The 19,335-nt window shown below is 46.0% G+C and overlaps 1 protein-coding gene across 1 annotated transcript in view; it reads right to left on the reverse strand.

The window, feature by feature from the left end:
• The window catches only part of LOC137331693 (ephrin type-B receptor 1), a 514,964-nt gene extending 496,018 nt beyond the window's left edge, over window positions 1-18,946 (reverse strand). The window contains exon 1 of the mRNA XM_067995660.1: window positions 18,734-18,946. Within this exon, the coding sequence (XP_067851761.1) occupies window positions 18,734-18,785 (52 nt within the window). The 5' untranslated portion in view covers window positions 18,786-18,946. The remainder of the gene's footprint in view (window positions 1-18,733) is intronic.
• Window positions 18,947-19,335: the final 389 nt, after the last annotated feature.

The raw sequence follows: 19,335 nt of genomic DNA on the forward strand, positions 1-19,335 counted from the left end.
GCCATTCTCCAGAATCCGATTCTGCATTGGCATTGTTAGTAGAACACTGATTTTTAAAAGACTTCCTCTCCCCTGCTGCCAAAAGTAACTGCGAGCTGGTTCCTGCCATCCAACACACGTTGACATGAACTTTAAATTCCACAAAGGCATCTCGGAAGATTCGTGGACGTTTCTCACCATTTCCATCCCTCCCGCTGCTCGCTGTTCTTTTTAAATCCATTCTTTATGCGCCAACAAAAGGGATACAGTCTGTTTAAGCAGCCGTCTGAAATCGCAACACCGCATACCTAAAGATAGCTGCAAATGATGAAGGATGAGATAGCGCTCCATCTGTCAAGGAGATGGACTGTCTTCTGAGGAAATACTTCCAGGCATCCTTCAGGTATTAATTAGGCTTTCTCCATAAAACACGCAGGGTTATATCAAAGTACAGTCCCACCGCCTGTTTCCCTTCCCTTTATGACTGCACTTGTTTGGGTGAATTATGAAGTCTGGTAGCACGCCCAGAATATTAGAGATTCAAAAATACACCTAAATTCATCATTCTAAAAAATGCATAGTTTTGATCTCCCCTGGTGTACTCCTACATACTGAGCTTTTTTTTAATTCACTCTCAGGATGTGGGCATCGCTGGCAAGGCCGGCATTTATTATCCATTCCTAGTTGCCCTGAGAAGGCATTGATGCAACTGAGGGGGTTGAGAGGTGACTTCAGAGGGCAGTTAAGAGTTGGTGTGGGACTGGAGTCACATATAGGCCCAGACCGGGTAAGGACGGCAGGTTTCCTTCCCTAAAAGGACATCAGTGAACCAGTTGATTATGACAATTCGACAGCTTCACGGTCACTTTTACTGATACCAGCTTTGTATTTCCAGAATGATTAAACTGAATTCAAATTCTCAAACATTTAAATGGGCCAATTTGAATTGACAGCTAGAGGGAGAGGGAGAGAGGGAGAGACAGGGGTAAAGAGGGACAGATGGAAGGAGGGAGAGAAAGACAGAGAGAGAAAGAAAGGGAGAAAAAAAGAAAGAAAAAAAAAGAGAAATAAGAGAGAAAGAATAAAGAAAGGATTAGCTGCAGTCATCAGTCTCTATCAGGCTTATTGCTTGGGGAATTATGAATGCAACGAAAGCTTGATATGAATTCAGAGAAAAAAATATAATAAAGCCTCTAAATTATGCTACGCATTTATCTGAAATTGTTTTCTCTGCTCTTTAAATATATTAAAACAGGGAGATTGGAATTAGAAGTTCATACCTCCGTCAATATCGCCAGCTGCAATTGCAGGGCCGAAGATGAGAATGACAGAACACAAGATGGCGAATGAAGACGGAATGAATAGCAAGCTCCAGTAAATCCTTCAGGTAATCAATACGACCGCCACCCAGTAAATGAGGGCAAGCGGAGGATGGATTTGGGCAAGTAAAACCTGGCAATGGCTTCATCTTGGTTCTCTCCAGGAAAACACTGGTCCTTGTTGGAGATGGGATCAAGGTTTCCAGCTCCTGACCTTTTATCACAATGTTCCTGTCTAGATTTAAAAGTTGTCCTGCGTCCCCTCAAAAACTAAATACAACCCAAAATAGTACTGACGCATTATGTTTGTGGTGCTATTTATTAAATGATGAAAACCAGTTCACAGATGGTTATTACTCAGTTAACTACTACTGTGAAATATCACCCTCTGGGCCATGTACACCTGCATTTGACTGCTTGACCCTGCTGATAAAGAGCTATGAGGGACCGTGAGAGAGGCGCCAACACACATTGGAATTACCACAGTATCTGAAAGCTCTGTGGGATATCACTTCCACCTACTTCGAATCACCAAGGTCAGAAGTTAGCAATAACTAAAGACCACTCAGCTTGTCCTGTAGTTCAGCACCTCTTCGAAGGGACAAACCTGTATTACATTCCTCTCCTGCAGACCTCTTGACAAACCTATATCAATATACTTATTTTAATTGTTTTTTGGGATGTAGGTGACACTGGCAGGGCAGTATTTATTGCCTATTCCTAATTGCCCTGAGAGTATTAAGCGTCAACCATGCAGTGTGGGACTTAAGAGTTAAACATAGGCTAGACTGGGCAGAAGTGGCAGGTTCCCTCCCATTAAGGACATTAGTGAACCAATTGGGTTTTTATAACAAACTTGCAAATTTCATGGCCATTTTCCTGGTGTCAGCTCATAAATTATCAGGATTCAGTTTCACAACTTGCCCTGGTAGGAATTGTACTCACCACCTCAGGGTTACTAGTATCAGTACAATAGTCACTAAGCTACACTACCCACACCTTGTATATCAACAATGTGTCCATTTCCTGCTTAAACTGGATCACTGTTCACTGTGCTGGGCAAACCTTTCTTTCATAAGATAATAGCTTGAAATATGACTAATTCAACTTTGTTTAGGTGGTCACTTCCTTGCTTTATAATCACAGCCGCTGGTTCTCTTTTCCTGCTTCTCAGAGTTTTTGGAGCCTCCTATTTGAGTCTCTTGGTGATTTGAATAATTTGGGTTAACGTCCCTCACTTGATTGTGTGTTTATTTCCCCGAGTGCCCTCAGCCTGGGCATCAGACTATTTATAATTGAAGAAATCAGGATAGAAAAGGCAGAGGGGAAGGTGGTTTTACACAGATGGAGTGAAGGTAATTATGTTGCCTTACTGAGGGACTGCTGCACTGTTGGAGGGGCCGTCTTTCGGATGAGACGTTAAACTGAGGCCCCGTCTGCCCTCATGTGGACGTAAAAGATCCCACGGCACTATTTCCATGAAGAGCAGGAGAGTTCTCCCCAGTGTCCTGGCCAATATTTATCCCTCAACCAAAATCACTGAAAACAGATGATCTGTTCATTATCACATTGCTGTTTGTGGGACCTTGCTGGGCGCAAATTGGCTGCTGCATTTCCTACATTACAACAGTGACTACACTTCAAATGTACTTCATTGGCTGTCAAGCGCTTTGGGATGTCCTGAGGTCATGAAAGGTGCTATATAAATATAAGACTTTTTTTTTCAGTAAGCCCACTGCACTCCAATGTAAATGACTGACTTTCAAAGACCCGATAACCCGATCGCCCATATTTTGATAGGGTTTTGTAATGAGCTTCTGTCAGGTGTCCTGTTTTCCTTCCTTTTCCTCTACAAGGATCACGGGACTGAGGTTCCAGAAGGAAAAGAGAATGGGAGAGGGTGGGGGGCCCAGGGCGGGTGGCCCAGGGCGGGGGACGCACAGGAGGCCTGGGTCTCCAGTTGAGAGCTGCTGCATCAGAAGCACTTTTGATTTTTCTTTCCATTTGCTGTGGCGCGGATACATGAAAGGGCAGGGAACGCGAGTTAAAAGTGTGATCCACGGGTAAAGTCCGCTGCAAATATGAGGGTATTGGAGTAAATGATGCAAAGATAATACTGGGCCCTGCAGTATTCGGTCCATGCCTGCGGCATCAGGGCCAAGAGTTGGATGTGAAGTCAACCCCGGCCCTCATCCACAAGGGAAGACACCAGGGGATGAGCAAGGGGCTCGGAATGTGCATGTTACTCGCTCGCTTGCAAAGAAGGTTTGAGTGGCAGCCCCAGGGAATTCAGAAGCCATCAAAAGTCAGTGCGGATATCAGGCATTTCAAAACACTGCTGCTTTTTACAGATGCTGTGAGAGGTTTTCGAGAAAGAAAAAATTTCGCTGAGTGCTACAAAGCACAAAGGATAAAAAAAAAGCCACATTCATTTGCAGAAGCCAGAATATCAGGCAAATAGAATATACCGTAATGGTTACAGTTAAATCTGACAGACTTGACTAAGTTGGAGGAAGAAAAACAGGCACTATGGACTAAAACTGCTTTATCCTAACTGCAAAATTAATTAGTCCACTGGTTTTTATACTTGTATCAAAACCTTATTTTATATGAAAGGTTTGGAGCAGCACAGGAGAGCTGTACTCTAAGATTCCAACCTCAAATCTATTCTGTTCAGAAACAGATTCTGTTTCTCAAACACGACACTGATTCTGCTACTGTGAGCTTCATTACATGAAAGGAGTGATCCCACTATAACAAAGAGCTTTTGCTATGTTTATACATCGAGGGGAGTGCAGTTTCCACAACTGGTGACAGAGTCACTTTGACACCTGCCTCAATCTATCCGTTGTTTTCAAGAGACATTTTCCAATGCCAGTCTTGGCTCAGTGGATAGCCCTCTTTCCTCTGAATCAGAAGGTCATAGGTTCAACTCCTACTCCACAGGCTTGTAGCACAAAATCCAGGCTGACACTCCAGTGCAGTACTGAGGGAGTGCTGCACTGTCAGAGGTACCATCTTTTGGATAAAACGCTAAACTGAGGCACCGTCTGCCCTCTCAGGTGGACGTAAAAGATCCCATGGCACTATTTCGAAGAAGAGCAGGGGAGTTCTCCCAGGTGTCCTGGCCAATATTTATCCCTCAACCAACATCACTAAAACAGATTACCTGGTCATTGTCACATTGCTGTTTCTGGGACCTTGCAGTGCGTAAATTGGCTGCCATATTGCCTACATTACAACAGTGCTTAATTTGCATAAAACATCTGGAGTACTGCATTCAGTTCTGGGCACCATATCCCAGGAAGGATATGTTGGCCTCGGAGAGGGTGCAGTGCAGATTCCAGGTTGCACCAGGAGCTGAATCTCAGTACATTGACAAAGACACTTTAAAGGTTACCCCTCTGGGAATATCGACCCTGGGCTGTTTGCATTATTGTAGTGGTACACCATATCTGGTGCTATCCCTGGCTGGTATTCCTGTATAAGCCTATTTGGTTTCAGTGGACTGTTCAATGGGCTACTTTGTCCAACCAAAGACCAGCATTTTGGCAAGTACTATGTGACCACTATTGAGGAACAATGCAGACCTATAGATCTTTCATTTCCTTGTGGATTACTGTGATCGTAATAGAAACAAAGCGCTCTCCAGCATCTGCTTGAAACGCCTTTTAATTTATGAAAGGAAGAGCAGCCACCCAGCCTAGCACCAACCCAACACAATCGGAAAGACCCAAACGATCTTGTGTTTAACTGCACTCTACCGCTGTGTATAAAGCCATTTATGCAGGGACAACCACACCAACAAACCCAAAGCACCAACACTCCTGTAAATACCAAGAGGTGAAAATGTACAATGACCTAACTCACTATATGATCATATATAGAACACATTAAAACACTGAGTACTGATGTTCATTTTCTATTATTGCTGGATTTATTTTGATGAGGTAAAATGTGGTTTGTACCCAAAGTCTTTACACTGATGCTAAACTTGGAATATAAATCAGGGGCCAAGCCCCAGACTGACTCCAAAGTGAAGCTGAATGAGACTCCCCTGCTCCAGGGAATCTCAGCCAACCAGGTTGAGCCCTGATGCTGGATTAAGGCTGCATGTACACTCCGCACTGATGATAGAGTTGTAGTGTGAATACACCTTTAGTGAACTGAAGCTTTAGAACCACATAAACAACCTCAGTGCAAATGTATAGCGACACCATGGTATGAAACATGATCATATCCGCAGACAGTTGACACCAGTTAAAGGGAATGATTTTAATGGGGACATTAATTTACCAAGTAGATGATTTTCAGATTGTCATTTACTCTGACTTGTATTTAAAATCAGCGTCAGTAGATTCAGCTTTAATGAGGGGAAGTGGGATCTGATGAATGGGATGATTACCTTTCACCAGACCAATTAAAAAGCTTCCATTGTATATAAAACTCACATCAGTCCCAGCTTTTCCCACGGTCTTATGCTTGAATATTTCGGCCGATTTTTTCCACCATTTTATACGAACATACGAATTAAGAGCAGGAGAAGGCCATTCGGCCCCTCGAGCCTGCTCTGCCATTTGATAAGATCATGGCTGATCTGATTGTGACCTCAACCCTACTTTCCCATTTACCTACTATAACCTTTGACTCCCTTGTTAATCAGGAATCTATCTAACTCAGCCTTAAAAATATTCAATGACCCTGCCTCCACCTGCCTCTATCTGCCAGCACCCAGTAGCATTTACCACAGCTCCCAGGCCTTCCTGATAATACCAGTTGACAGGAAGTGCATAGGAATAGTTGCTGGGTACCTCTTCCTCTGATTTAATAGCCTTCTCTGTTTAGTCTACTGTCCCTGACGGCAGGGTCGAGATTGGGAACTTGCCACGCGGGGAAAACAGGCAAGATAATATCACACGGGCAACGCAAAAAACTACCTCTTAAAAATGTTTTGCCAAAATAGCAATGATTAAAATTTTCATGAAGGACAAATCTAGGATGAACATTATTCTGCAATTTTATGGTTGCAGCTATATACCCACAATTGATTTACTAAAGAATGCTGCAATGAGGAGAGGGGTGGGTGGCATGAGTTTAAAACTTTCACATCTGACATCAGGCTTTGAGTAAAAACTGAGGGAATGATTATTGTCTACCTTTGAAGATCCAAAGCAAAATGTATAGCCTCGGTCCAGTTCGTAATGGATTTGAGCCCATGGGACAATACTGCCTATAATTCATCATGTGGAGATGCCGGTGATGGACTGGGGTTGACAATTGTAAACAATTTTACAACACCAAGTTATAGTCCAGCAATTTTATTTTAAATTCACAAGCTTTCGGAGGCTACCTCCTTCCTCAGGTGAACGATGCGGAAAAAAAAAAGCCTGATGTCAGATGTGAAAGTTTTAAACTCATGCCACCCACCCCTCTCCTCATTGCAGCATTCTTTAGTAAATCAATTGTGGGTATATAGCTGCAACCATAAAATTGCAGAATAATGTTCATCCTAGATTTGTCCTTCATGAAAATTTTAATCATTGCTATTTTGGCAAAACATTTTCCGCATCGTTCACCTGAGGAAGGAGGTAGCCTCCGAAAGCTTGTGAATTTAAAATAAAATTGCTGGACTATAACTTGGTGTTGTAAAATTGTTTACAATTATAATTCATCACTAATTGGCATACTCATTCAAATAGGCAAATAGGATAAGAACAAAAGAACGTAAGAAATAGGAGCAGGAGTAGGCCATACTGCCCCTCGAGTCTGCTCCACCATTTAATCAGATCATGGCTAATCTTCGACCTCAACTCCACTTTCCTGCCCGATCCCCATATCCCTTCATTCCCCTAGAGTCCAAGAATCTCTGCTAGTAACATCCTCAAAAAACTCTAATAAATTTGTCAAACACGATTTCCCTTTCATAAAACCATGTTGTCTCTGCCTAATCATATGATGATTTTATAAGTGCCTTGTTACCACTTCCTTAATAATGGATTCCGGCATTTTCCCGATGATTGGTATCAGGCTAACTGGCCCGTAGTTCCCTGTTTTCTCTCTCTCTTTCTCTTTCTTGAATAGCGGGGTAACATTTGTTATCTTCCAGTCCCCTGGGACCGTTCTAGAATCTGGGGAATTTTGGAAGATCACTATCTCTGCTGCCAACTCGTTTAGAACCCTAGAATGTAGGCCATCAGGTCCAGGGGATTTATCGGCTTTCAGTCCCATTAATTTCTCCAGTACTTTTTCTCTACTGATATTAATTACTTTAAGTTCCTCACTCTTATTAGCCCCTTGGTTCCCCATTATTTCTGATATGCTTATTGTGTCTGCTACTGTGAAGACGGATACAAAATATTTGTTTAACGTCTCTGCCATTTCCTTTAACTCCATTATACTTTCTTCTGTCTCAGGATGGTAGGTACGGGAAATTTAAATGTCATTTTGAAGGGGTGTTTTTTCGTGGTTGGGTTTAAGGTACAGAATTACCCCAAAGGTCCATTGGTAAATAGGCCATCTGTTGTGTGATACTGATTCTTATAGGTCAGAAAGGCTCCAATTTCAACCTCTGTGTTGTGTTAGCACTATTGAACTCAGCTGAAACTTATCACTGGCCTTAATGTTCCTGGGCAACTGAAGAAAAAATACAACCTGCCAGGGCTCTCATTCGTCTATTCAGTGACCCTTGTTGAAATATATGTATGTAACACCAAGTGAGAACAAGATGGAACTCAACTGTGTTACTCCCACAGTTGAACGCCTTGCCCCAATGCACTATCTGGGCTCACACTTGGAACACGGTGACGTGGATAACAACAACAACTTGCATTTATATAGCGCCTTTAACATGGTAACATCATCCCAAGGTGCTGCATAGGAAAGTTATCAAACAAACTTTGACACCGAGCCACGTAAGGAGATATTAGGACATAAGAACATAAGAAATAGGAGCAGGAGTAGGCCAATCGGCCCCTCGAGCCTGCTCCGCCATTCAATAAGATCATGGCTGATCTGATCCTAACCTCAAATCTAAATTCATGTGCAATTTCCTGCCCGCTCCCCGTAACCCCTAATTCCCTTTACTTCTAGGAAACTGTCTATTTCTGTTTTAAATTTATTTAATGATGTAGCTTCCACAGCTTCCTGGGGCAGCAAATTCCACAGACCTACTACACTCTGAGTGAAGAAGTTTCTCCTCATCTCAGTTTTGAAAGAGCAGCCCCTTATTCTAAGATTATGCCCCCTAGTTCTAGTTTCACCCATCCTTGGGAACATCCTTACCGCATCCACCCGATCAAGCCCCTTCACAATCTTATATGTTTCGATAAGATTGCCTCTCATTCTTCTGAACTCCAATGAGTAGAGTCCCAATCCACTCAACCTCTCCTCATATGTCCGCCCCCTCATCCCCGGGATTAACCGAGTGAACCTTCTTTGTACTGCCTCGAGAGCAAGTATGTCTTTTCTTAAGTATGGACACCAAAACTGTATGCAGTATTCCAGGTGCGGTCTCACCAATACCTTATATAACTGCAGCAATACCTCCCTGTTTTTATATTCTATCCCCCTAGCAATAAAAGCCAACATTCCGTTGGCCTTCTTGATCACCTGCTGCACCTGCATACTAACTTTTTGATTTTCTTGCACTAGGACCCCCAGATCCCTTTGTACTGCAGTACTTTCCAGTTTCACGCCATTAATAGGATAAAAACTGCAAAGCAGTTACAAAATATTGTTAACGATGAATAAGGCACTCAATAAACAGTAGCTAAATTGTAAGTCATTGGTTATATTTATATATGCCAGTACAATTTTAAAAAGTTTGAGAAGAAAAAGCTACTGGAGAGTAGGAGGTTAAGGGGTGATCTTATAGAAGTCTATAAAATAATGAGGGGCATAGATAAGGTAGATAGTCAAAATCTTTTCTGAAAGGTAGGGGAGTCTATAACGAGGGGACATAGATTTAAGGTGAGAGGGGAGAGATACAAAAAGGCCCAGAGGGGCAATGTTTTCACTCAAAGGGTAATGAGTGTCTGGAATGAGCTGCCAGAGGCAGTAGTAGAGGCGGGTACAATTTTGTCTTTTAAAAAGCATTTGGACAGTTACATGGGTAAGATGGGTATAGAGGGATATGGGCCAAGTGCAGACAATTGGGACTAGCTTAGTGGTATAAACTGGGCGACATGGACATGTTGGGCCGAAGGGCCTGTTTCCATGTTGTAAACTTCTATGATTCTATGATTCTAGGACAGGTGACCAAAAGCTTGGTCAAAGACATAGGTTTAAAGGAGGAGAGAGAGCTAGAGAGACTGAGAGGTTCAGGCAGAGAATTCCAGAGCTTAGGGCCTTGACAGCTGAAGGCACGGCCACCAATGGTGGAGCAATTAAAATCGGGAATGCAGAAAAGGCAAAAATTGGAGGAGCGAAGAGATCTCGGAGGGTTGTAGGGCTGGAGCAGGTTACAGAGATAGGGAGGGGCGAGGCCATGGAGAGAATTGAAAACAAGGATGAGAATTTTAAAATCGAGATGTTGCCAGCTAATGTAGGTCGGCAAGCACAGGATGAGCCTGCGACAGGAAGGTGGGGGTGGAGGGAGTAAGTGTGCACATTACTGAGGTGAATAACACCAGACTATACTTAATCTAAGAGATACCTGATGCTGTAAATTATTGTATCCTCAGCACAAGATATATTGTACCTTGAGAGGCAAAATAAAATCAACAGAAAATAGGTGTTTTAAGTCTTATGGTGGCCGTCCTGATTTTTTGCTAACATCAGTGCGATTCATAGATGAACGCTGAAATGGAACGCAATCCGGGCTCAACAACCTCCTGTACACAAGCCAGCTCTGTTACACGAGAACAGATGGAGAAGTAATAAGACGGATGTTTGAAGAAAGGATGAATAACCGCCACTAGTTTCTGTACTTAATAAGCAGAGCTTTTGTTGCATTTCAGAGGAACATGAATTCTCAAAATGTATTACATTACTCTGTGTAAACATACACTCTACTCTCATAACAACAGTCCTTAAGAGCTGAGCGTTCGTGTGTTTTAATGAGGTGGGCGTTACAGAGAATATCCCCAATAGTCCAGTTTTGAGATGGTGCAGCCTTATAGGAGACAGAGAACTGAGAGACCTATAATGAGGGTGAGGTGTAGAATTATTTTGTAACAGCACAGCGAACATATTATTTCCTATTGCATTAGAACAGCTTTTAGTAGTTAATTCAGTGCTTTAGATCTGGTAATTTTGAGCTGAGTGAAGAAGGCATTTTCAGCATGAGGAGGTAGATGGTAAACATGATTAGAGACTATTTTTAAAGATATATATTGGCACAGAATTTGCTGGCAAAGTAACAGTGAGTTTAATGCTCAATTTGTGGCGAGGAAGAGATATGCCATTAGTTGCGAATTGCCACAAATTGCTGGACGATATGCACCACTCCGTTGTTAGCCTCATTCAAACGATATCTCGCCCTCAACCTCCCCGTGAGTTTCAAGAAATTAATGCATTTGCACTGTTAAAACGAATTAAACTCGCCGCAGAAAGTTAGGGCTGGTACTTCACAGCATAAGAACCTTTTTAATGAGGAGATTTATGTTCCTGCGATGCCAATCAACCTCTCCGGTCCAGAAAGGGAACAAATGAAACTGTGGAGGCTCATTCCTGCAGGGAGTGAATTGTTCCGAGGGTTTTTTAAAATTTAATACTTTCTGTCTCTTTTTTTCTCTTAACCCAGTCTTTTTCTCCCTCTCTTTGATTTGACCTGATTTGACTCCAATTCACCCGATTTCTTTCTCCGTCGTTACTGTTTCTTTCACTATCCTTAAATTTCATAGGTTAAGGAGATAGACTGTTGGTCCCGTCATTCACCAAGTTCCCAGATGCCTCGACACTTCCAGCAAGTTGCTGCACAAAACATTCTTGAACTGAAGGGTGAGGAAAAAAAAATCTAACAAACGGGGCATGCTGCGAGATGCCCCCCTCCAGCAAAATCTGGGCCAATGTTAGGGAAAGCTCATGTACAGACCATGAGTAGGAGAAGATATATAAAGTTAAACATCTCTGTGCTCAAACAGTATTTGTGAGTAGCTAAGTTTAGAATACTCTGTGTGTGGGGCTGGGAGGTTGCTATGGAAATGGAATATGTTCTATTTAACAGTGTAGATTGCAGACAACTCACAGCCCATTCACAGCATTTCTGACAACAGGTAAACGGCTGCCATCACGGTAAGTGCGGGGCTCGCGATCGTGGAGGGAGGGGTTCCCGGGACGGCAGCAGCCCAGGTTATTTTTGTGGGGTTGGAGGAGCAGTCCTGTTCCTCAGGGCCCAGGAAAATAATTCCAGACTTAACTGTGTCTGGGCCTCTTCGGTACCAATACCCGAGGATCCGGTCAGAGTGGGCACGGTGCCAGCTCCGCCACCCGAGGATCCGGTCAGAGTGGGCACGGTGCCGGCTCCGTCACCCGAGGATCCGGTCAGAGTGGGCACGGTGCCAGCTCCGCCACCCGAGGATCCGGTCAGAGTGGGCACGGTGCCGGCTCCATCACCCGAGGATCCGGTCAGAGTGGGCACGGTGCCGGCTCCGTCACCCGAGGATCCGGTCAGAGTGGGCACGGTGCCAGCTCCGCCACCCGAGGATCCGGTCAGAGTGGGCACGGTGCCAGCTCCGCCACCCGAGGATCCGGTCAGAGTGGGCACGGTGCCGGCTCCGTCACCCGAGGATCCGGTCAGAGTGGGCACGGTGCCGGCACCAATACCCGAGGATCCGGTCAGAGTGGGCACGGTGCCGGATCCATCACCCGAGGATCCGGTCAGAGTGGGCACGGTGCCGGCTCCATCACCCGAGGATCCGGTCAGAGTGGGCACGGTGCCGGCTCCGCCACCCGAGGATCCGGTCAGAGTGGGCACGGTGCCGGCTCCGTCACCCGAGGATCCGGTCAGAGTGGGCACGGTGCCGGCTCCGCCACCCGAGGATCCGGTCAGAGTGGGCACGGTGCCGGCTCCGCCACCCGAGGATCCGGTCAGAGTGGGCACGGTGCCGGCTCCGCCACCCGAGGATCCGGTCAGAGTGGGCACGGTGCCGGCTCCATCACCCGAGGATCCGGTCAGAGTGGGCACGGTGCCGGCTCCGCCACCCGAGGATCCGGTCAGAGTGGGCACGGTGCCGGCTCCGTCACCCGAGGATCCGGTCAGAGTGGGCACGGTGCCGGCTCCATCACCCGAGGATCCGGTCAGAGTGGGCACGGTGCCGGCTCCATCACCCGAGGATCCGGTCAGAGTGGGCACGGTGCCGGCTCCGCCACCCGAGGATCCGGTCAGAGTGGGCACGGTGCCGGCTCCGTCACCCGAGGATCCGGTCAGAGTGGGCACGGTGCCGGCTCCGTCACCCGAGGATCCGGTCAGAGTGGGCACGGTGCCAGCTCCGTCACCCGAGGATCCGGTCAGAGTGGGCACGGTGCCGGCTCCGCCACCCGAGGATCCGGTCAGAGTGGGCACGGTGCTGGCACCAATACCCGAGGATCCGGTCAGAGTGGGCACGGTGCCGACTCCATCACCCGAGGATCCGGTCAGAGTGGGCACGGTGCCGGCACCAATACCCGAGGATCCGGTCAGAGTGGGCACGGTGCCGGATCCATCACCCGAGGATCCGGTCAGAGTGGGCACGGTGCCGGCTCCATCACCCGAGGATCCGGTCAGAGTGGGCACGGTGCCGGCTCCGCCACCCGAGGATCCGGTCAGAGTGGGCACGGTGCCGGATCCATCACCCGAGGATCCGGTCAGAGTGGGCACGGTGCCGGCTCCGCCACCCGAGGCTCCGGTCAGAGTGGGCACGGTGCCAGCTCCGTCACCCGAGGATCCGGTCAGAGTGGGCACGGTGCCGGCTCCGCCACCCGAGGATCCGGTCAGAGTGGGCACGGTGCCAGCTCCGTCACCCGAGGATCCGGTCAGAGTGGGCACGGTGCCAGCTCCGTCACCCGAGGATCCGGTCAGAGTGGGCACGGTGCCGGCTCCATCACCCGAGGATCCGGTCAGAGTGGGCACGGTGCCGGCTCCGTCACCCGAGGATCCGGTCAGAGTGGGCACGGTGCCGGCTCCATCACCCGAGGATCCGGTCAGAGAGGGCACGGTGCCGGCTCCGCCACCCGAGGATCCGGTCAGAGTGGGCACGGTGCCGGCTCCGCCACCCGAGGATCCGGTCAGAGTGGGCACGGTGCCAGCTCCATCACCCGAGGATCCGGTCAGAGTGGGCACGGTGCCGGCTCCATCCAGTTCTGACCTAAAATGGCGACCAGATCCACAGACCTCCAATTAAAAGGATCAGGTGGGAGTTTTGGACACCTGGCGGTAGGCCTCTTTGAAAGTGGTGCTAACCACATGTCCGGCGTTAATTCGGGCGGTAAAGCTACCAATCTCCATTTTGAGGCGTTACCGTCCCATTAACACCAGGCAAAAGGCCCCATAATCAACCTCATTGTGTTTAATACAATCAGATATTTTTGCCCATCATCGTTGAAGGGATTTCTCCTCCTTGCCCCACGCCTCAGTAACCAGACAGTTGGGTTGAGTTGGTGGCTCTGGGATTTTGCTCCACCTTCTAGTTCAGCAGCACCAAAATAACAGAGGGCAACCACCGCATTCTATAGGGGGTTTCTTTGTATGCAAGGTTAATCAACCTTTGTGAAATGGTTTTCAGATTGAAGTGTTTTTTTTTAATTCAGTGTGCAGGGGGCGGAGAGACAATCAGTGACAAAGATATGATAAGGTCACAGAACACTTCCCTTTACAAACTGCCCTGTACAGTCGAGAAGGCAATGTCCCTTTAAATTACATGGCGACCCACTGTCCAAAGAGGACCAAAATACAGGGGGGGGGGGAAGAGCAAGATATCGACAGTGTAAACCAAGTTTTCCTAAAGCACAGGTTGTACAGAGATAGAGACAATCATTATTTTGTTTGAAGAGTCCAGTATTGTTAAGGCGAGGGAAGTCCAGCTCACGGTCTTTGATTACCAGGTTTGTTCTTAGCCCACCTTTTCCCTAATGAAATGCTTGCTCGCTGGAACAGTGTGACCGGGGCAACAGATTACCACTGAGTTCAGAACACTGCTGAAAGTAAAAGGCCACTGACACATGCACATCATCTCCAACATGTGACGCTGGCACAGTACAATCCAGAACCCACACAAAGTACAAATCAGCCAATAACTGCAGAAAGGCTCCAGCATCCGACAAACATTAACATGTCCACACATCACCGATTGTTCCCAACAAACTCTCTTTTTAAACCGGTCTTTTCTCTCTCGGGTTTATTTTGAGACTGTTTGTCCACATGCTCTTTGCACGACGGGGAAACTTGATAAAGGCCATTCATCCCGGATCGATGGCCGATTAAACGGCAGATATTCAGCGGGCTTTACATGGACCGATTTTCATGCACGTTTTTGCTTTGACTCAACTAAGAGAAAAATCATCATTTTAAAAACCCACACTAATTACACACTTTTTTTTAAATGAAGAGCTGTATTCATATTTTGCGGATCTACTTAGCAATTTCAGGTCAATTTCACCAATTTAAATTCAACCAGCTGGTGAGTTATATGCAGGCAAATGAATTTGACAATTGTAGCTATTGTAACCTGTCCCACCAAAATAAGACATATTTGGACAAAGGAGCTATAAAATCATTTAAGTCATTCATCTATAAATAACTATTTATGTTAATACATTGCAATTCGACACATTATAGGCATACTGGGTACTCCATATTTATTAGGACCGTGCTCTGTGGGTCCCACCCATTAGATTTTAAAGTGGTAACTAAGTATCGTGCAACGCTGACAGACAATGTTGGATATCTAATGAATCTTCATTGAATGAGGAACTGGCTATCATAGGCACGGCCCCTTTCAAGACTAGAGTGGTCCTATCACTAAGGAAATCATTCAATAATCAATAATGTTATGACGTGCAAGGACACTCATCTTTAACAGTTTAAAGAGAAATCTGACCGTTGGAGTTGAATTCCGCCCCTGAATTTGGCGTTCAGCTTTCAAATGGTGCAAGTTAAACACTATCCCGGCTAATCTCTCGCTGGCTGCACATCTCACATATTGTTCTACCTACCCTCAAATCCTGCCTCACTAACTGCTGATTTAAAAATTCCAGGCTCTGATCTCAGCATGATTCAAGGGGCAGACCCACAGCTGATAAATACCCAAATCCGATTCCCCCCCCAGTTCAATAATGAAGCACAAAAGCAGCGAATAATCTCACACCTCACTTGGTTACATCTGAACTGGAGACGTGAATGACCGCCAAACGGTGAGGTGTGAAATCGGGCACATTTAGAAAACAAGGAACAGACGCGGACACACAGTCTCATACACACACACAGTCTCTCTCACACAGTGTCTCTCACACACAGTCTCATACCCAGACACACACACAGAGTCTCATACACACACACACAGTCTCTCTCACACAGTCTCTCTCACACAGTCTCTCTCACACAGTCTCATACCCAGACACACACACAGAGTCTCATACACACACACACAGTCTCTCTCACACAGTCTCTCTCACACAGTCTCTCACACACAGTCTCATACCCAGACACACACACAGAGTCTCATACACACACACACAGTCTCTCTCACACAGTCTCTCTCACACAGTCTCATACCCAGACACACACAGAGTCATACACACAGTCTCACACACACACAGTCTCATACACACACACACAGAGTCTCATACACACAGTCTCTCTCACACACAGTCTCTCTCACACACACACAGGGTCCCAGACACACACACAGTTACAGGCTCAGAGACGAACACAATAGTCTCAGACACACGCAGTCTCAGACACATTTACAAGCTCAGAGACGAACACAGATACACAGTTTCAGACACACACACTCAGGCACACACACTTACAGTTTTCTCCCTATTATACTAACTCTTTTTGTGTCACAGAGGGATTAAATTCAGATTACAAGAACCCAAACCACAGAATATTAAAGTACCTAATAAGAATTGTTTGGAACAGACTGCAGTAAGTGAATGCTTATAGTAATAGTAGCTGCTCTCGGGAATGTTGTGTGAGACAGTACGTGGCTGGGGTGGTTTGAAGCCACTCCACGCTGAGAACTCTGGTTTATTTGATGTTGAGCTCTGATGGGTTTATTCATTTTTTTGTGGCTCTGAAGCTCTGGACACCCCCTCCCCAAAGCCCCCCATCCCTCTCAGTCTGTTTAACACCAACGTCATACGTTCAAAAAACCATTGGCGGGTCTGACCTAAGAGGAGTTCTCAAAGAAACCACCGTCTGGAACCCTGAAGGCCCTCTGTGAATAGCAACATTAGTTTAAATTTCATGGCTAACACAGGGAGAAACACAGCTCTCATTCACAAAGCAAACTCGAGATACAGTCACTTCAAACAGTCCGAGCCACTGTGTGTTGTCTCTTTAAATGGTGAGCTGTATTAGTTGGACAGATTGAACACCAGGCAGGGTCCCAGGTCCCACCTCCCTGCCCCCAGCTCCAGGTTCTCAGGTCCCCTCCCTCCCTCTCTCTCTCTGACTACCTTTTATTATAGCCCGAAAGGTTTTCCCGCTGTCTTGACGTCTCCCAAATCCCAGTTTGGATTAGAGATGAAGGAGGATGTGACTCGCAGGCAAATCGGTTTGAAATCACACGGAGGTGGGGGGAGGAGGAATGGGATGCGAAGCCGATCTCCCCGGAGACCCTCATTAGGAGACTCATTGAAAGCAATGTGTTAATGAACTCACAGAGTGGCGACATTGAGGCACTCTTCAAGCTGCTCAACAAGCGTTTCGAAGGCACTGGTTGCAATAATGAGGCCATCCTACATTCGAGCTTCTTCACTCTGAAGGATCCTAACCTTTCTGATTAGCAGTAACGGGATTTTTGCTCAAAAAAAAAAGCAAATGATGTATTTGCATGCTCTGCATATTCATAAAGACAGATGCGGTCAAAGCTTTGCTCAGAACTGGCGGGCTGAACTAAACATTGAGCTTATTGTATGTCAGAAACATGAAAGCAAAAAGCAAATAGCTAGCAGAAAGAAATTACAAATCTATGTTATAACTAAACACCGGGATCACTCTCGTTTGGGGGCACTGTATATTTTTAAAAGGGACTCTGTGTTCCAGAAATTGAGCAAGTGAACATCATGTACAATATAATCCTCGCATTGTGATCTAGGGGTACATTGTCAAAACAGTCTTGGTGTTTAAAACATCAATGAAAGAGGCAGAAATAGAGAGCAGCAGCAATAGCCAGGAGATGAGATGTAATACTGAAGTCCCATTTAATGCAGCTTTTGTACAATACAATATATATGGTATTAACATTTAAGTGGTTCAGTATATAATCATCAGGCTCACAGTTCGCCATGATATTGTAGAAACAGCATGAATCACTTTGAAAGACGTTCTTATACTGTCAGCGCGATGTTGCCTATTGTTTAATATGAAGAGCTCTGTAAGAGCTAAGGTAACAGCAGCCACGGGGACAAGCTCTCCCCGACCCACAGTATCTGTTAACCCATTTATCACTAAGATTCCCGAGAAAGAGCACTTACATGCCACGGACATGTATAAAACACACGATACTTGTCGTTCCCTCATCTTGCAAAGTCCCAATTTCTAGAGACAAGTCACAATTCCTAACTGTCCTGTTTCTCCCTTCTTGTTCTGGAATGTATTATTTAGCTTCTACTATTGCTGCCTCATTGACCCACACACACACAAACAGACACACACACAGACACAAACAGACACACACACACACACACAGACAGACACACAGATAAACACACACACACAGATACACATAGATACACACACAGATACACACACACAGATACACATAGATATACACAGATACATACACACACAGATACTCACACATTCTCACGTACCCTCACACTCTCTCACACACACACACACACACTCAGCACAACCTGCAAGAGCTGAGCTTTCTTTAAGTCACCTAATGATGCATCGACGACTTCACCGCCAGTCAAGCTCAGCAGAAAGTACGGGAGCCGCATTAAATGGGAGAGAGATTACTATCACAGGAGAAAGCGAACGAAACCCGAGGTACATCAACCAGTCGCGCACAGAATCCCAATTCCTTGGCCAAAAAACACTGCATTGCAGCTGCAAAGGAAACAGAGTGCAGGAGAGGGTCGACCGACCAACATCTGTATATATATATATATATATATATCTTACTTTTATAAAAAATAAGAATCTCTGACACTCTCCCTGCAAAGGCACTGGGAGACTCTGCTGCAACTTTTGAACATGCAAGTTTTGTTTTAAAACAAGATCGACAATTGTAAGGCTGCAAACTGGGGGTAAATAAAAAGGGGGGAGAGAATGGGGGAGTTGTTACCTTCCACAGCGCCGACCGCAGACAGCAGGCAGAGGATGAGAATGGGGGCCATGACTCTGGATCCTGCCCGGGGGTCTCCTGCTGATGGTTATATTCCAGATCGCGGACTGTGAGTCTCTCTGTGTCACATTGCAGGCAAGGCAGCGGCGAAGCGGTGCTCTCCCACACAGAGCGGGTCTAGGGGAGGCTGGCACCCAGACCCCCAGCATCAACCCCCTCCAATCGCCGGCTCTGACTGCTCCCAACCCGGCCAATCATCAGCCAGCCCAGCCCACAAATACGGCTGGCAAACAAGGGGGGGTGGTGGGAGAAAAAGCAAACTTTGCACTATTTAAGGAGCTGGGAGTGCAAATAAAAGTGAAATGGCACTATCTAGTGGGAATGATGAGTACTGCACACTCATTCATTTAGATTGGAGAGTGTGGGTCCTTTGGCCAATTAGCCCTTTCACTTTTTACCTCCTTTTTTCTGACTTAGGAATTACAGACAGGATTTGACTGTCTTGAGTTTAAATACTGGCACCAACCTTGTGACTATTGGCGTTTGATGTGATGGAGTTAGAGAGCATCACTTTTGTGCTTATACAGATGTGGAAGTCCATT

The sequence above is a fragment of the Heptranchias perlo genome, chromosome 13, assembly GCF_035084215.1.
Source record: "Heptranchias perlo isolate sHepPer1 chromosome 13, sHepPer1.hap1, whole genome shotgun sequence".
In the NCBI taxonomy this organism is placed as follows: Eukaryota; Metazoa; Chordata; class Chondrichthyes; order Hexanchiformes; family Hexanchidae; genus Heptranchias; species Heptranchias perlo.